Source organism: Eulemur rufifrons, chromosome 5, assembly GCF_041146395.1.
Source record: "Eulemur rufifrons isolate Redbay chromosome 5, OSU_ERuf_1, whole genome shotgun sequence".
Lineage (NCBI taxonomy): Eukaryota > Metazoa > Chordata > Mammalia > Primates > Lemuridae > Eulemur > Eulemur rufifrons.
Genome location: NC_090987.1, coordinates 54,966,899 through 54,982,927, shown reverse-complemented (window position 1 = coordinate 54,982,927; position 16,029 = coordinate 54,966,899). Strand labels below are relative to the sequence as shown.

Sequence of the window (16,029 nt, the reverse complement as noted above, 5' to 3'; positions counted from 1 at the left end):
GAGTCCCCTCCTCGCAGGGCGGGACCGGGCCGATCGTGGGCCGCGTCTCTGGAGCTCTGAGCGTCCGGCACAGCGGGACAGCCAGGACCCGCGGCTCCCTGAGGGCTACACCGACTGTCCTATCCTCGCCCGCACCTGGGAGGTGGGGTCCATGGTTACTCCCATGTTACAGACGGGGAAACGGAGGCACAGAGCGGGTTGAACCGCCCTCCGCCCAAGGTTCCACGCCGCCCGGGGTTGAATCGGGTGTGGGCTCGGGTCGTTGGCTGCCCCCAGCCCACCTCCAGGCTCCAGCGCCCGGCGCGCTCGCGGCACAGTGGCGACCCGCGCCCGGGAGCAGCCCCTTGGCGGTTCCGGGACTCCGGGGGTCCCTGTCCCCACCGTTGTCACGACAACCGGGGGCCAATGGGGAGCAGGCAGGCGGAAGGAGGGTCCCGCCCCGCCCCGCCCCCTCGCCGGGCTCGGGGCTAAAACCGCGGGAGCCGGAGCCCTCTGAGCACACGGCGCCAGGATTACCCGGAGCGTCCCCAGTGCGCAGGTCCCGGAGCCGCCGAGGGCCAGAGCCGCAGCCACGATGTGCGGTGAGTGCGTCGCTCGCCCGAGCCGCCCTCCTCCGGGAACGGGCGCCGGGGACCCGGCGGGGGCGCCGAGCGCGGGGCTCTCGATGACCAGGCCTGCCTTCCCCCGGCCCGGCCCCCGCCTGGGTGTCTCCGGGAGGGGTTGGGGGGATGCCCAGCCCGGGTCTCCGTCGTAGTGAGGGGGACCCAGGCTCGGCTCCCCCACAGAGGGGGGCAACTGGTCCGGCCCCTGGCCCGGGCCCCCGCAACACAGAGGTGTCCCCACCCCAAGTCCAAAGGGGGCGCTTTCCTCCACTTCCCCAGCCGCTCACAAAGGCGGCCCAGCCCAGCTCTCGGCCCCCGCGCCTGCACCCCCAGCAGCCGCCGGGTCGCCCCCGCGGCAGGGAGAGCAGCCCCCGGTGCGCTGGCGTCCTCCTGGCGACCCCAGATGAACCTCCTGTCTGTAGCAGGGTTGGTTCCCTGTTGCCGCTTTTTTGCTGCAAAGAATTCTCGGGGAGGCGTGGGGAAGCGGCAGTAATCGCGGCGGAGCCTCGGCCCGAAGCGAGGAGACGGAGTCCAGGGCGGGGAACGGGCCGGCTCGGCGGCCGGATGCCCGCGGCGAACCCCGCCGTCCCGCGTGGCTGCCGGGCAGCCGGGAGGGTGGCCGCGGCCCTGAGCGCACATCTGCAATTCTTTACTCTTCTGGCTGGGCCGCCTCCGCTGGCCTGGAGAGAGGCTGGAACTTCTGCTGGGACAAAAGGTCGCTGTGCGTTTTTTTTTTTTTTCTTCACTTGACTAGGATTCGGTTACCCGTTCCAGCCTCCTGTGGCTGGAGGACCTGGTGGAACTTTTGAAGCCATGAAAGGCCTCTCTCTGACTTTGCCGAGGGCCGAGGGGTGGGGTGCGCCGGCTGTGCGCCCTGGGCCAAGGTCTGTACAGGCCTTGTTTCGGGGCCAGAGGACCAAGAAGTGGGCAGCTGGCTTTGGCTGAACGGGCATCAGTTTAAATTCCTGAACCCTCAGCAAAAATCTCAGTACTCCTGGGCGTCATTTGCAACGTGTAGGGCTGCCTCTAGGTGCTTCTGGGGACAGAGATGAGCCAAACATGGCAATTTTGGAAGGTTTCAAAGCCCTTCAGATTCCAGAGCTCTCAGTGTGGCATTCCAGACTCTCGGCCAACTGGTGGCCTTGGACCCAGACTTGTGCATGAGACCCTTGAACTTGGAGGCTCTGCCCCCCAGCACCAGAGCCTTTACTGCCCTCCTCCCCTCGGATGCCCCTCCACCCCCACCCCGCCTGCCCTCCTGCGTCCTACCGGGCCTGCTTGCATCTGGCTTTCTCTGGTGTCTTTCTGAGGTTTGGGGGGCCCTAACTCCTCCAATGTTCAAAATCACAAGTTTTTTGTTCTGCTTTCTTAAAGGGCTGCACGCATATTGTCCCCATAGGAAATGTTGTGCTGTGGGCGGAACACCGTGTCCTCATATCTTCTGGTACTGCTCATGGCTGAGTGTGAGAAGGGGCTTGGGTCACCAAAGGATACCCAGGGCTCAAGAGAGTGGCCGTGGCCCAGAGCCAGAATCAAAGAGTATTTGCAGGACTAAGGATGCCTTTTGGGAATTCATTTCCCTAGGGCTGATCCTTGCTGTTGGCAGGGCGGGTGTAGCTCAGCCTGGAGTCCTATGGAATCCCTGCATGGGAAAGTTACAGCAGGAGAAAGTCTCAGCTTGGTGCTAATGTGTCCTTAACGTCTCTCTGACACTTCCCAGGCTCAGAGCAGGCAGCAGCAGCTGGCTAGAATTGAGCACATCAGTCTGTTTTTTTTTTTTTTTTGGATTATGATCTGTGTGTGTATGGCAAGTGATACTGGCTTTCGTTTTATGGTTGTTTCTTTTTGTAACAAATTCATTTATGTTTTTGAAAATTTAGTCAATTTTTACAGAAAAATATTAAAGAAATAACTGTGCCATTGGTACAAGGATACAGCAGAAATTGTGAGGATGCTCCTGGAAAGAACCACATAACCTCTTCACTTTACACTGGGGGAAATCGCGGCCTGGAGAGGACTGTGCACACCTGTGTCTGAGCAGGAATTGTTTCAGGTCTTTTCTCTGGGCCATGCCTGTTGCTGCCACGTGGAGGCAGCCTCAGGTCTCAGGTCTCCTTGGCAGTTCCTGCAGGGAACAAGACCAAAGGCCCTTCCCTATCCCTGTGCTAAGGACCGTGCTCAGACTGTGTCTGCTGAGACAGACACAGTCTGTCTGCCGAGGCTTCCCCCTCGGAAAGCCCGCGCCGGCAGGGGTCAATCCTCCGTGAACTGGGCAGATGACGCTCCACGGCTTTCGGTGTACTGAGAGGGTAGCTGAAATGGCACTTAGGTATTCACATGTCGGGTTTGGTTGACATCCAAGAGTTGCTGGCATTTTGCTGACTTTCTGCCAATAGAAAAGTTACGATATTTCCTTCCTCCCTCCTTTCCTTCTTTCCTTCTCTTCTTCATTCAGCCACTGGGGACTGACTATCGTGGAGAGGCCCTCTGTTTTCCAGGCCCTGGGGTTTTGAAGATCTCCTGGGTGTGGTCCCCCCACCAAAGAGGGGGCAGGTGGGTTAGAGGGCCAGTCCAGAGGCTGCTCACTGACCGGGGCTGCCTGACCCGAGAAATCCCGCTGCGGAGGAGGATCTTGTGCACAGGCTGCATGCAGCCCGGCAGTCCTGGGCCAAACTAGGCACACAGACGTCTTTTTGTTTGGCGCACAGGGTTAAAACATTTTTTAAAATTAGTTACCACATTACAAAATTGGGAGATTTCACATAAGTAGGTGGATTTTGGGCTTCTCTTGAAAAAAAATCCAAAGATAAGCAACACGGAGTCCGTATTTCCAAATGGTGCATGAGTGACCCCCTGGATGATGGGCACATGTGCCCCAGTTCTCCCTGCCCCTCCCAGCTGCCTTGCTCACTGGTGCTACCTGTTGCCCCCCCAGCAGTCCGAACCTGGGACCCCGGCACAGAGAGGACAGGGAGCTGACCTTCCTAGGAAGAAAGGGAGGGCAGAAGGGATTTGTTCCTCCCAGCCAGGCACTCTTAAACCTTCCCTGTGATTCACTTTGTAATCTATGAAGGGGGAAAAAAAGAAAAAAGACTTGGCTGTGGGGTGGAGAATTGGAGAATTCTTAGTTCTTGCTAGAAGGTAGAGCCCTTGCCTTGATCACCATCTTTTGTCTTGATTGGCATATTCGTTTTTTCTGGCTGCTCTAACAAATGACCACAAACTTGCTCATGTAAAACAACACAAATTTATTCTCTCACAGTTCTGGAGACCAGAAGTCCAAAATCAGTTTTACTGGGCCAAAAGCAAGGTGTCTTCAGGGCTGTGCTTCGTCTGGAAGCTCTAGAGGAGACTCCTTCCTGGCCTCTTCCACTTTCTGGCGTTTCCTGGCACTCCTTGGCTTGTGGCCACATGGCTTCCATCTCTGCATGGGCTGTGGCCCCCCTCCACCTCCTCCTCTTCCTCCCTGTCATTGTGTCCTTCCCCTGTAAGTCAGTCTCAACCATCAGGGGTTCCCCAAGTTCAGAAAAACCTGGACATTTAGTGGCGTAGCATTAGTAAACTATGCTCTTAAATTAAGGGATTACTTTTGTATTTAGCAAAATAAGCTTATAAAGAGAGATTAACTTGAGGTTACAAACAACTTTGAGAGAAAAGTCTAAAGATGAATTCTGCACAAAAATGATTGAGCAATTCAACCTGATCATGTTCTTCTTTTTAATTTTCAAGGAAAATATTTCTCACTGAAAAAAATTTTTGGCATTTATAGCCAAAATTTAACACATTTTTTCTTAAAAGTTTTTTTTTTCTTTCGGTAATACTTAGAGTATATGTCACTTCCCACTTTGTTCCTCGTAAAATCCTAGAATGACAAGGACACCAGGAACTTTTCTACTAAAACTAGAAAGGCCTTGTCTGGTTTGCTGCAGGAAGCAGAGTCTGGTACCTCCTGGGTTCCAGCGGAGAGACAGTGTTAAACCACGGAGCCCCGAGCAGGCCCGAGGCAGAGGAGCCAGCTGGGTCCGCTCAGGGCCCTGGCCAGGCCTGCGGGCTCCGCTGCCTGTCTTTAAGCAGGGCTGCGACCGGAGCACCCGCTTCCTCAGCGCCTGCAGCTTTGCCCTGGTTCTGTGAGGAGGAGGTGGGGGTTGTCCTCCCCATCCCGTCAGTGGAGTGGCCCTCCTCGGTCTAGGTGAGCAAGGACTGGACAGTCAGAGAGGCCACAGCTCCTCGGTGGCCCTTGCCATGGCCCCGAGGCCTCCACACACCTGTGTGCCTCACCCAGGAGACTAGACCTGCCCCCTGCCCCGACACCACACACGCGCACACACTCAGGAATTTTCTGAGCATTCCTTGAGGCAGAAATCCGTTGCCTGTGCTCTTCTGTCGGGGCAGGGAGCCCTCCAGTCCAGGACCTGGGGTAGTCTCTGACCTGTATCGGTTCATGGGCTGAAAAGGTGAGCCCTTCAGTGCTGAGATGGAGGGCTGTCGGTGTGGACACCTGTCCTATGGGACGAGCAGCTCTAGGAGAGGAGGCCAGTAATGGCAGTAGGTCGAGATAGAAAGTGGGAGAAGTCTTGGAAAAGGGATGGGGAATTGGAAAAGAGAGGTCAGAGGTGGGAAAGATGGTTTTCATCTGGGGTAGAGGGATTGGGGAGGCAGCGTGTGAGAATAGGTGCGGGGGACGTGGGAGGGGACAGCACCGGGCTGGGGGCCCCTCGGGAGTGAGAGCTGAGGCTGGCCCCTGCAGGGGCCTGTGGGGAGCAGGGGTGAGAGGTTGAGGCAGGGCTGTGGGCCCCGGGCAGGGTTGGGGGGTGTGGCTGGAGGCTCCCTGGCTGGTTTCAGAGGCCCTAGGGGTGGACAGGACAGAAGGAGAAGGGTGGAGTCGCACTTGGGAGTGTCGGGGTGGGGCTGGGCTCTAAGGGCAGCACCCGGCCTGAACTTGACCAGGGGGTCTCTGAGGCCTGTCCATCTAGTGCCAGGTGGGCATCTCCCCCAAGCCAGGTGTCTGTGAGAGCCGTTCCTCTCCCCTTGGGATAGGATTCTGTGCTGACTGGGGGGCGGCAGTGATAAGCCCCGGCTTGCGGTCAGGCAGACCTGGCTGTGAATTGCTCAAGTTTCTGGCCTTGGAGCCGCAGACGCCCTCTCCGCCCACGGAGGCCGCAGTTCCTCTGCACAGGGTGTTGTGAGGGTCCGAGAAGACGAGGTTCAGAAAGTGGTGGCACTGGGAAGCCTCTGCAGTGGCTTACTGTGCAGCCCACCCAGCAGGGTCCCGGGGGCTTCCCTGGTCACTCAGTGGGAAGGCTGTGCTCCTCCACCACACTGCATGGGGGCAGGGAGGTTGTGCTGGGGAACATCAGCGTCGGAGTGCCTTGCGGCTCACCCTGAGCTCTGGCAGTGCCGTGCTCCCCTGGTGACAGGGGCTGACACCCAGGGACCCCCAGCTCAGCACCCATCACCCCCTGCCTTTGTGTCCCTCATGGTTTCGCTGTGGGTTCCAGCAAACGGACCTGCGTGTTTCTGGCTAAGCGTGGCTTCTCATGCCCAGCTCAGAAGCCACCTTCCTCGGTGTCCCCTCCAGTCACTCATTCAAGAAATATTTATTGAGCACCTAAAATGTGCCAGTCCCTGGGCCAGCTGCTGGGGACCCAAAGATGGGTAGGACGGATGTGGCCTCCACTCTCATGGAGGTTACAGTCCCGTGGGAGTCAGAAAACAGAAGAGGAGGCAAATGCTGTATAGAAAGTAAACAGGGCCACGTGGCTTTGGAAGGGGGTGGGGAAAGGCCTGCTCAGATCTCATGGGGAACCTGTGAGCTGAGAGACTGTAGAATGGGTCACAGCCACCTGTGCCAAGAGCCGGCCTCGGCTGTCTTCCCCGCCCCCAGCAGGAGGCCCTTTCCCACCTCCCCTGAGGGCTCAGGGGTCCCAGAGCACCCTTGTCCTCTCTTGACCCCTTTTTGAGGCCCTCATGGCCAGAGAATGTTTCCAGGGTGAATTAAATCTTGATCAAACCACAGCCAAATCATACATTTGGTTTAACCATTATTTCCCCAGGCAGAAGGCCAAGAAGAAATAACAGTAAATGGTACAATTTTCCCCCTGGTTTAATTAATTTATTTATTTTTTTTGAGACAGAGTCTCACTTTGTTGCCCAGGCTAGAGTGAGTGCCATGGCGTCAGCCTAGCTCACAGCAACCTCAAACCCCTGGGCTCAAGGGATCCTCCTGTCTCAGCCTCCCGAGTAGTTGGGACTACAGGCATGTACCACCATGCCCGGCTAATTTTTTCTATATATATTTTTAGCTGTCCATATAATTTCTTTCTATTTTTTTAGTAAAGATGGGGTCTCGCTCTTGCTCAGGCTGGTCTCGAACTCCTGAGCTCAAACGATCCGCCCACCTCGGCCTCCCAGAGTGCTAGGATTACAGGCGTGAGCCACCGCGCCCGGCCCCCCTGGTTTAATTTAAAGATAACTTCTCAAGGGATAATTTCTCAAGCTCCTTGCCTCATTTTATTTTAATGGGCACTTACTATGTGGCAGGCACTATGCTAGCGATCACCCCCTTTTTACAGAGGTGCAGGGGTTCAGTGACCTGCTGGAGGCTGCCCTGAAAGGGATTTGAGATCAGCTCCTGGTGCTGGCCGCAGGCTTCGGTGGCCACCCTCTGTGTTTCTTGCCGTCCCTCAGATGGCAAGTGGCAGAGGGAGGAAGGAGGCCACCCCAGGTGCGTGACCCTGAGCCAGTCCTTTTAAGGATCAGGAGGTGTGGTCAGCTGTTGTTCCTCCAGGTGGGTGGGGCCAGGGAGAGGTCGAGGGGCAGGAGGGACTGGCCAGGGCAGGGGCCCTGCAAAAGGAAGGGCTGGCAGTGGTCCTGCCACTCTGGATGTGATGAGACGGTTGCAACAAAAGCAGACCCGGCCAGAGGTCCGTCCTGGGGGGTCCCAGGTGCCACACCGTCAGTGCACCTTTCCCTGGAAGTTGTAGGGTCCTCACCGGGATGCCCGTGCCCACAGGAGATCAGGGTGAACCAGGGCTGTCACACCCACCACTGTCTAAACAGCTGGTCCATGTCAACCCTTGTGCCTTGGCTAGGGTGTCCCCTTCTGACAGAATAGAGTCTTTTCTTGTTCAGACATTATCTGGCATCTAGATAACTGTCATGTACTCACCACCACCTAATTCATACAGGGGTAAAATACTATGTAGTGGCATGTGGGGAAATAACCGTACAAACAGGACACCGTGGGAAGGAAGTGTCTGTCCCATGTTCAGTGACCACGTCAGAGGCAACCACTGCCTGCTGGTCTTGGTGCCCTTCCAGAAATGCTCCGCGCACCTACCCCCAGCCCTGTGTAGTTTATTCATGTTCTGCAAGCTGCTTTTCCCCTTGACACGTCCTGGGGATGCAGACTGCCCTCCAGGACAGCGCGGCCGTAAGGGCTGCCTGCTGCAGGCCGCTGTGCAGCTGCAACCCCCCCACCTGGTCCCTGCCGGCGTCCGGCTGTCTCCAGCCTTTGGTGACCGCAGACAGCGCTAAGCAGCTCTCCTCGTGGCTGTGCACATGCGTCTCTGCAGAGATGCCTGTTGGATGTGTTCCTAGAAGTGCAGCAGCTCTGGGCAACAGATGTGTGTACATGTTGAATTTTGAGAGATTGCCACACGGCCTTCCAAAGAGGGTGCTGGAATTTAAACTCTCGCTTATTGTCAAACTGCTTGATCTTTCCTGATCTTAAAGGTAAAAAAGGTTAAAAAATGTATTCTCACGGTGGCTTTTATTCATGGATGGGAGGGATTTAAAAGGGAATTCTGATGTAAATAGCAAGAGAAATTCCTAGAAGAGCAGCTTCCTTTTCTTCTATTCTATTTTTTAAAAAAAGAATCAGAACACAATGTGAATGCTGTTTTGCCCACTTCAGTGCAGCAGAGTACAGGGAGAGTCCGGTGAGGAGGACGAGCTGCGAAAGGAGAGAGAGCTTTGCTCGTGAAAAGCATTACGGAACAGATGTCGGTACGCAAGAGGTTTCTTGTTGAAAATTAGATTTGTGTCTTCTGCGCAGAGACCGTGAATACCACTGTTTGGCAGCTTCCCTCACGGCCGCGGCTCCCCGCTGCGTGTGGACACGGCGTGCAGTCCTGAGGGCAAGGACCCTTTCCCTGTCCGAGCCTGCAGGGGGCTCTGGCGGCACCCCCTGCTGCCCCCCAGAAACTGTCACGGGTCTGAGAGTCAGCGACAATACGCAGAGCTACATGCCTGACGCGTGTGCAGAAGCCACGTGTGGCCAGCAGGAGGGGACCACAGAGGGGAGTCGCAGAGCCCACCCTTAGAGCACTCTGCTGAACACAATTCAAAACCTTTTCAGAGTTGGTGATGGTTACATGTCTGAATCTTTGTGTCATCTGTGATGTCTGCCAGGTTCCCTTAGTGGGCACAGGTGTAATTCTAGAACATTCTCAGGATGCCAGGAAAGTTTAGATTAAAAGACTCCAACAACGATTTATTGAATCGCTCCATCCTCTCAGTAACTGTCTCCCATAACTATATGGTCTTTACAGCGGCCAGAATTTGACCATGTCCCCCAGGGAACTTTCTGATTGTTTTTAGAAAAATTAATGTTATTAAAAGTTTCACCTAAAACATACATTGTGGTGATGATTACACAACTCTGAATATACCAAAAACCATTGAATTGTATAATTTACATGGGAGGATATTGTGGTACATGACTTATATCTCAAGAAAGCTGGTAAAAAATTTTTTAATGTTGACATTAAAAAGTAACTATCTTAAAAAAAAAAAAGCAAAAAAAAACAAGGTGACAAAAGTACGTCGCATGCCCAGATGTGTGTTTTGGTGGCAGTGTAGGTACTAAGCGTGAGCCGGGCAGTGCAGGCCCCGCGGGGGAAGGGCCCGGCGGCTCGCACTCAGCGCCTCTCACCTGGCCTGAAGTCAGCGAGGAAGACAAAAATAGCTTACTGGCAAAATTGCCCGTGTACCGGGTACATGTTTTTCTATATAAACCCTTCACCTTAATATGTGTGTGCAAATATATCCTGTGTACAGTAGCTTACAGTACATAAGAATGCTAAATATAACTTATGATACTATTTAATTTTATCACCTGCTTTTTGACTGTGCATGTAGATGAATTTTAGTAAGTTAAGTGTTTGTGTGATGGGACCCTACTTACTGTTTAGGAATATAACATTCTTTTCATTGAAGTTTAGTCATTCATTCTGTATTCACTTGAATCTAATCTTCTTAATGACCAGAGATGTTGCAGGTGGTTTTGTGTATAATTATGGCCAGCCCTGGGCTATCTGCGGGGCAGGTTGTCCTCTGTGAAGTTCGTCTCTGGAAGAACTCTGATCCTGGTCAGAACTTTCTCTCATCCCAGCAAAATGTAATTGGGAAAATAAATCTTTTAACCTTCACAGTGTTCATCCCAGTGGTTAGGAGCGTTTAAATCTTGAAGTCAGGTCTCCTTGGTTCCACTCTGGCTCTGGGTGAGTCCCGGCTTCCCCAGGCTTCTGTTCCAGAAGGTAAGAGGAGGGTTGTGGGCCAACCTTGAAGGCCGCTGAGGGCTTGTGCTGACATCTGCGTGGCCCAGTGCCTGTACGTGATGAGCCTCAGCAAGATTAGCTACTGCTATGGTCTGAATGTTCATGTTCTCCCTAAATTCATATATTGAAGTCCTCGCCCCACCGAGGTGATAGTATTGGAGGCAGAGCCTTTGGGAGGTGATGAGGTTGTGGGGGTGGAGCTCTCATGAATAAAATTAGTGCCCTTATAAAAAACTCTGGACAGATCCTGCGCCCCTTCCAGGAAGGGGCCCTCACCAGACGCCGGATCTGCCAACACCTTGATCTTGGACTTCCAGCCCCCAGAACTGTGAGCAGTAAATTCCTATTTGTTTATAAGCCGCCCAGTCCATGGTATTTTGTTACAGCAGCCCAGGCATACCGAGACAGGCACTGTGAAAACGCCTGAAGCCCAATAAGTCTCTTATGACCCGTGCTATTGCTTCCTCCGTTAATGCAGATATATGGTCATTCTATTCAGCATACGTTTATCAAACAGGACTGTGTGTGAAGGCATGGTGAGAAATATAAAGACAGAAATGGCCGGGCACAGTGGCTCACGCCTGTAATCCTAGCACTCTGGGAGGCTGAGGCGGGTGGATCACTCAAAGTCAGTTCGAGACCAGCCTGAGCAAGAGCGAGACCTCTTCTCTACTAAAAATAGAAAGAAATTATCTGGCCAACTAAAATATATATAGAAAAAATTAGCCGGGCATGGTGGCACATGCCTGTAGTCCCAGCTACTCAGGAGGCTGAGGCGGTAGGATTGCTTAAGCCCAGGAGTTTGAGGTTGCTGTGAGCTAGGCTGACGCCACGGCACTCACTCTAGCTCGGGCAACAAAGCGAGACTCTGTCTCAAAAAAAAGGAGTTGGAGACCAGCCTGAGCAAGAGCAAGACCCTGTCTCTACTAAAAATAGAAAGAAATTAGCTGGACAACTAAAAATATATAGAAAAAATTAGCTGGGCATGGTGGTGCATGCCTGTAGTTCCAGCTACCCCGGAGGCTGATGCAGGAGGATCGCTTGAGCCCAGGCTTTTGAGGTTGCTGTGAGCTAGACTGATGCCACGGCACTCTAGACAGGGTAACAGAGCCAGACTCTGTCTCAAAAAAAAAAAAAAAAAGAGACAGAGGTGCCAGCCTGTGCCCTTGTCAGGGAGATGTGTATGTGCATTGGGGTGTGCCAGAGCCAGGGCCAGGACACCACCCCTGAGGTGGACAGGCTTCCCCAAGGTGGGGAGAGAGGATGATGGGCTGGGACACCCACAGAGAGAGGCAGGTCAAGGGTCCGTCGTCACCAATGGGGGAGTAGAGGGGTTTGGAAGGGCAGAACCAACATGACAACCATGGCTTCCTATTTGGAAAAGTATTATTTTGAAATACAAATGCAGAAAATAAAGCCAAACAAAATCTTGGTTTGTCGGCCTACCTTGAGGGTGAGGATTCTCCGGGGCCCAAGGGAGAATGAGATGGTCATATTCTTGCTGTTGTCATCATAGTGCTTATTCATGTCCAGCTCCAAGCCACATATACAGGTGGAAAGTGGAAGCAGAGGCCCAGCACCAGTCCCCACCTGCCACCAGGGGCTGCTGTGACCTTATGACTCTTTCAAGGCGTGTACTGTACAAATCCAGGAATGCAGGGAGGTGGGGACTTGCAGAGTCCCAAGGGGGTTGGGCTGCATTGCTGGCCTTTGCTCTGATGGACGTTGCCACAGGAAAGCTGTCTCCTGGAAGTCCAGCGTAAGTTCCCTGCAGCGGAATCGCAAGGCCAAGAGGCGTGACACAGGGTGCACAAGTGTTTTTGTCACGGGGGGAAGGAGGGAAGTGCCACTCTTCTTGTCTGGAAAGGCCACACCTCCCTCTGCAAACAGCCAGAGACCTCCCGAGTTGCCACCTTGTGCCCCCAAAGTGTTTTCTTCTACACGTGAACTGAGTGTTTTATAAACTTGCCACTTTTTTCTCTTTGTTCAGGAATCTTCGCCTACATGAACTACAGAGTCCCGCGGACGAGGAAGGAGATCTTTGAGACCCTCATCAAGGGCCTGCAGCGGCTGGAGTACAGAGGCTACGACTCTGCAGGTGAGTCCCACCTGCCCGCCTCGCGCGGGACCAGGCTCCGCTGCCCATTTCTCTGCTGTGGGCTTTTACAACCTGGGCATTTTTCTGGTACTTCTTACTAACATTTCTTCTCAGCATAAAAATAATGCTTGCCCACTAAAGAAATTTGAAAGCTATAGAAAAGTAGAAAGAAAAAACAAGGGTAAAAAAAAGAAATAAAAAAAATAAACCTCCATCAAAGTTTCCCCATCGGGAAACGGGGAGGCCACAAATCTTCGGCTGTGCACAGCGAGCAGGTGCTGGAGAGGCGCCCTGCGGCAGGGGCCTGCAGGTAAGGGTGCTGGATTACGTACTTAAGGATTTGCTAAAAGGGTCTTAGATTTGCTGAGCAGATCTTAGGTTAAGTGCTCTTATCACACACACAAATTATAAATAACGAGGATGGGAGCAGACTTCTGTAGGTGACGGGTAGGTCTATGGCGTGGATTGGGGTAGTGGTTTCGTGGGTGCAGATTTGTCGCCAAACCAATCAAGTTGTAGATATTAAATATGCACAGCATTGTGTATGTTAGCCCTACCTCAATAATGTGGCTTCAGAAAACAAAAGCACCTTCCATCGATCTTAGATCAACCTTCGTGTCCCTCATCCTGTCCTTGCAGTCTGTTGGTGTGATGTGGGGTAGGGGAGGGGTGGAGGTGTTGTACTTGGATATTTTTTGTTTTTACCCAATTGTAATTATTCAATTTTGTAATTTTATATTCTCTTTTCTCTTACCTTAGCATTTCCATTATCTTAACCTCTTCCAAAATATCTTTCTAAGTGGCTACCTGATCCTCCGTCCGGCGACTGTCTCACAGTTTACTCCATCCACCAAATAGGGGGACATTTAGCCTGTTTCCCATTTTTAATTAAGCAGCCCAAGGAGAAGTGGGGAGCCATATGATTTTATATCCCCATCAAGTTCTTAACAGAAAGCCAATCAGATAAAAGGTTGCAGGGACACCAATGCAGTTGGGACACCAGCAAAACTGTCATAATGTGAAGAGCACATGGGACACAAGCCTTTCACTGTGCCCATTGCCACCAGCGGAGGGGCTGGTAGCGCCTCCCCCACCGCCTGTGGGGCTCGCCCTGGTCAGCAGCCCAGGGCAGAGCAGGCGGGGCAGCTGCAGCAGGGGAGGAGGCAGGGAGTCCCCTGCTTGCAGTTAATCCCGCCGCCCTCGCGACACATCTTGCGTCCAAGGAGATTTCCGGCAAACTGCACAGCTGTCCACCGGTCAGCAAGCCTGGGGTGCAAGACCTGTGGTGACCAGCAGCCCTGAGCGTGCAGCCCTGCCCTGCATAGCACCTTGTGACCAAACTTAAATTCCAACAGAAAAAATAATGTTTAAACCGCAGGTGTGGCAATTGATGGAAATAATCACGAAGCCAAAGAAAGACAAATCCAGCTTGTCAAGAAAAGCGGAAAAGTCAAGGCTCTGGATGAAGAACTTTACAGTAAGTGGAAAACACTCTGAGTTCGAATAACAAGTGCAGCATGGGCCACTTTAAAAGAAAGACTTTTTTCCAACAGCATTTGAGGCTAAAAATATTGATGTGTCCAGGCTTAAATAAAAGGAGAGTTAAGCCCATGTTGTAAAACTGTGTTTCACAGAGTGTAGGATGGTTTATTTTAGGCAGTGGCACGTGGAGAAGTTTAAAAAGTTTTAATAGTTATGTACAGTATTCATTTTAATTATTCTGGCAAATTTATTTTAATTATTCAGATACTGCTTTTCTATTTTAGTGTAATTTTCTTTTTAAAGTGAGTTTATTTCAGTGAAGAAGTGAGCTGCGTTACTGGTGAGTCCCAAGCAGCCCTCAGCACGGTGGTGCAGGACCCGGCGGGGTGCCCGGCTGGGCCCAGGGGACGTGCTGTCGGCACGGCTGGCGTGTCGTGGTGTAAGGACACCACCTTCCCTTAACAGTCCTGTGTCTTTCTTGTGTTTAAAGTGTGGCAAACTCATTTTTCTTTCATTTAGAACAAAACAGCATGGACTTAAAGGTGGAGTTTGAAACGCACTTTGGCATCGCCCACACTCGCTGGGCCACCCATGGGATCCCCAATGCTGTCAACAGCCACCCGCAGCGCTCAGACAAAGGCAATGGTACGTGGTGTGGCCTTGCTCCTCTGTCCCTGAAGGTTCTGCCCCACCCTGAGCCACGTTGCAGGGCTAACCCCGGCCAGAGCAACCCATGCCCACTTCTAGCTGACTTCCCACACGAACGACCTTGCTCCCAAACACTTTTGTTGGCCCCAGGCCTCTGTGGAGAGGCAAACTCGGCCTGGCCCCCGGGCGGTGCTGACCTGCTGGGCACCCACAGGAAAATGATGGCACTTACCAGGAGGGCTGCTGGCTCCGTGGAACCTAGCCCTTGAGTGGGATGTGGCAACATGAGGGACCGAGGGGCCGCACACTCTTCCTCCCTAAGAGACTGAAGTGTCCCAGAAGGCTGCACCTTTAAGGGGAGGATGGGGTCCGTCCTCATCCAGCTAAACCCACCATCCCTACAGAGTGTTCCAGAGTGAGGCAGGGGTCGTGCTGATCGTGGTTGGTGTCGGAGGCACCTGCTCCACCCGCTGGGCCCCTGCAGGAGACCTCAGCCGCCCAGAGCTTAGGATTTGGAGAAGCAGGAGCTGCAGCCCGAAGCCCAAGGGATCTTCCCAGGAGAGCCCTCAACTCGGCTCACTTTGTGTTTTTAAAAATCAAGAATTATTGTGCATAAAAGTCCAGACTATCTGGCATCCCTTGAAAAGCTGGGAACTCTGGAAACACTGAGCTTACAGAGCCTCAGAGCACCGCTGATGGGCAGAGGGCCAAGGTCACTGACTGCTCACGGCGTCTTTGGTGGGTTCTCCCAACCACCCCCAAGGCCAGCTCACGGGTCCACATCACTTAGCTGGGCCGCCAGGACAGTGCTCCGTGTCGTGGTTCTCTTAAGTAGCACCCTTCCCGCTCCCGTGGCAGAAAGGCTGGTTGGCTGGAGCTCCCGCCGGCAGCTCTCAGGGGCTCGTCGGGCGGCCCCCAGGGTGTCAGAGCCTCCTGCATTAGGACACGGTGGGCGTGGAGATGGGGAGAGGATTCAATCCCTCACTCCTCCCGGGCCTACCAGGGCCCGCCAGAGTCTAAGACATGATCTGGGCCTTCCAGTAGGTCCCCACACTGGGTGAGGCCTGGTCAGGGCAGAAGCCCCCAGTGACTTGAACCTGGGCATGGCGGGCGGGCATCCAGCAAAGAGAATGGCTTCTGGAGTCAGCCAGACCCTGACCCCAGACGTCCCCTGGCATAGTGCACGTTCTTTCCAAGTCCTGTGTTACAGTGAGGATCAAATACATCAGAGCAGTTGTCGGGGGCCTGTTAGCAGGCACTTAGCCACACACGTGACAAGCCTCACTGCAGTATGTCCTCATGGAAGTTGGACCAAGGAGAGAGCAGCACCTCCCTGGGGTCCTTTACCCACTGTGGATCAGTGGTGCCCCCGGTAGTGCCAGGCAGGAAGGACAGCCACCCTCACCCCTAACAGAAAGTGCAGCTTCTCTCCAAAGCGCTCTGCAGGGGTTCACCAGCTCTCCCTGCCCAGTTTGGAAGGGCAGGCATCGTCCAGAGCCTGGAAGAAGAGCCCCGTCTACCCCACTCAGAAAAGCAGCTGGAGGTAGCACAGAGGCCAGGGCTGCTCATGTGTCCATGTGGTCAGAGTCTTTGGGCGGTGAGGCTTCAGTTGGTGACTGTTCCTTGGGTCTGGTCCATG

At 53.6% G+C, this 16,029-nt stretch overlaps 1 protein-coding gene across 1 annotated transcript in view; it reads left to right on the top strand.

Moving 5' to 3' along the window:
- Positions 1-521: 521 nt before the first annotated feature.
- GFPT2 (glutamine-fructose-6-phosphate transaminase 2) overlaps positions 522-16,029 on the top strand; it is a 41,471-nt gene continuing 25,963 nt past the window's right edge. Inside the window, exons 1-4 of the mRNA XM_069468322.1 lie at positions 522-581; positions 12,153-12,260; positions 13,639-13,737; positions 14,262-14,387. Coding sequence (XP_069324423.1) covers positions 575-581; positions 12,153-12,260; positions 13,639-13,737; positions 14,262-14,387 — 340 coding nt within the window. The 5' untranslated portion in view covers positions 522-574. The remainder of the gene's footprint in view (positions 582-12,152; positions 12,261-13,638; positions 13,738-14,261; positions 14,388-16,029) is intronic.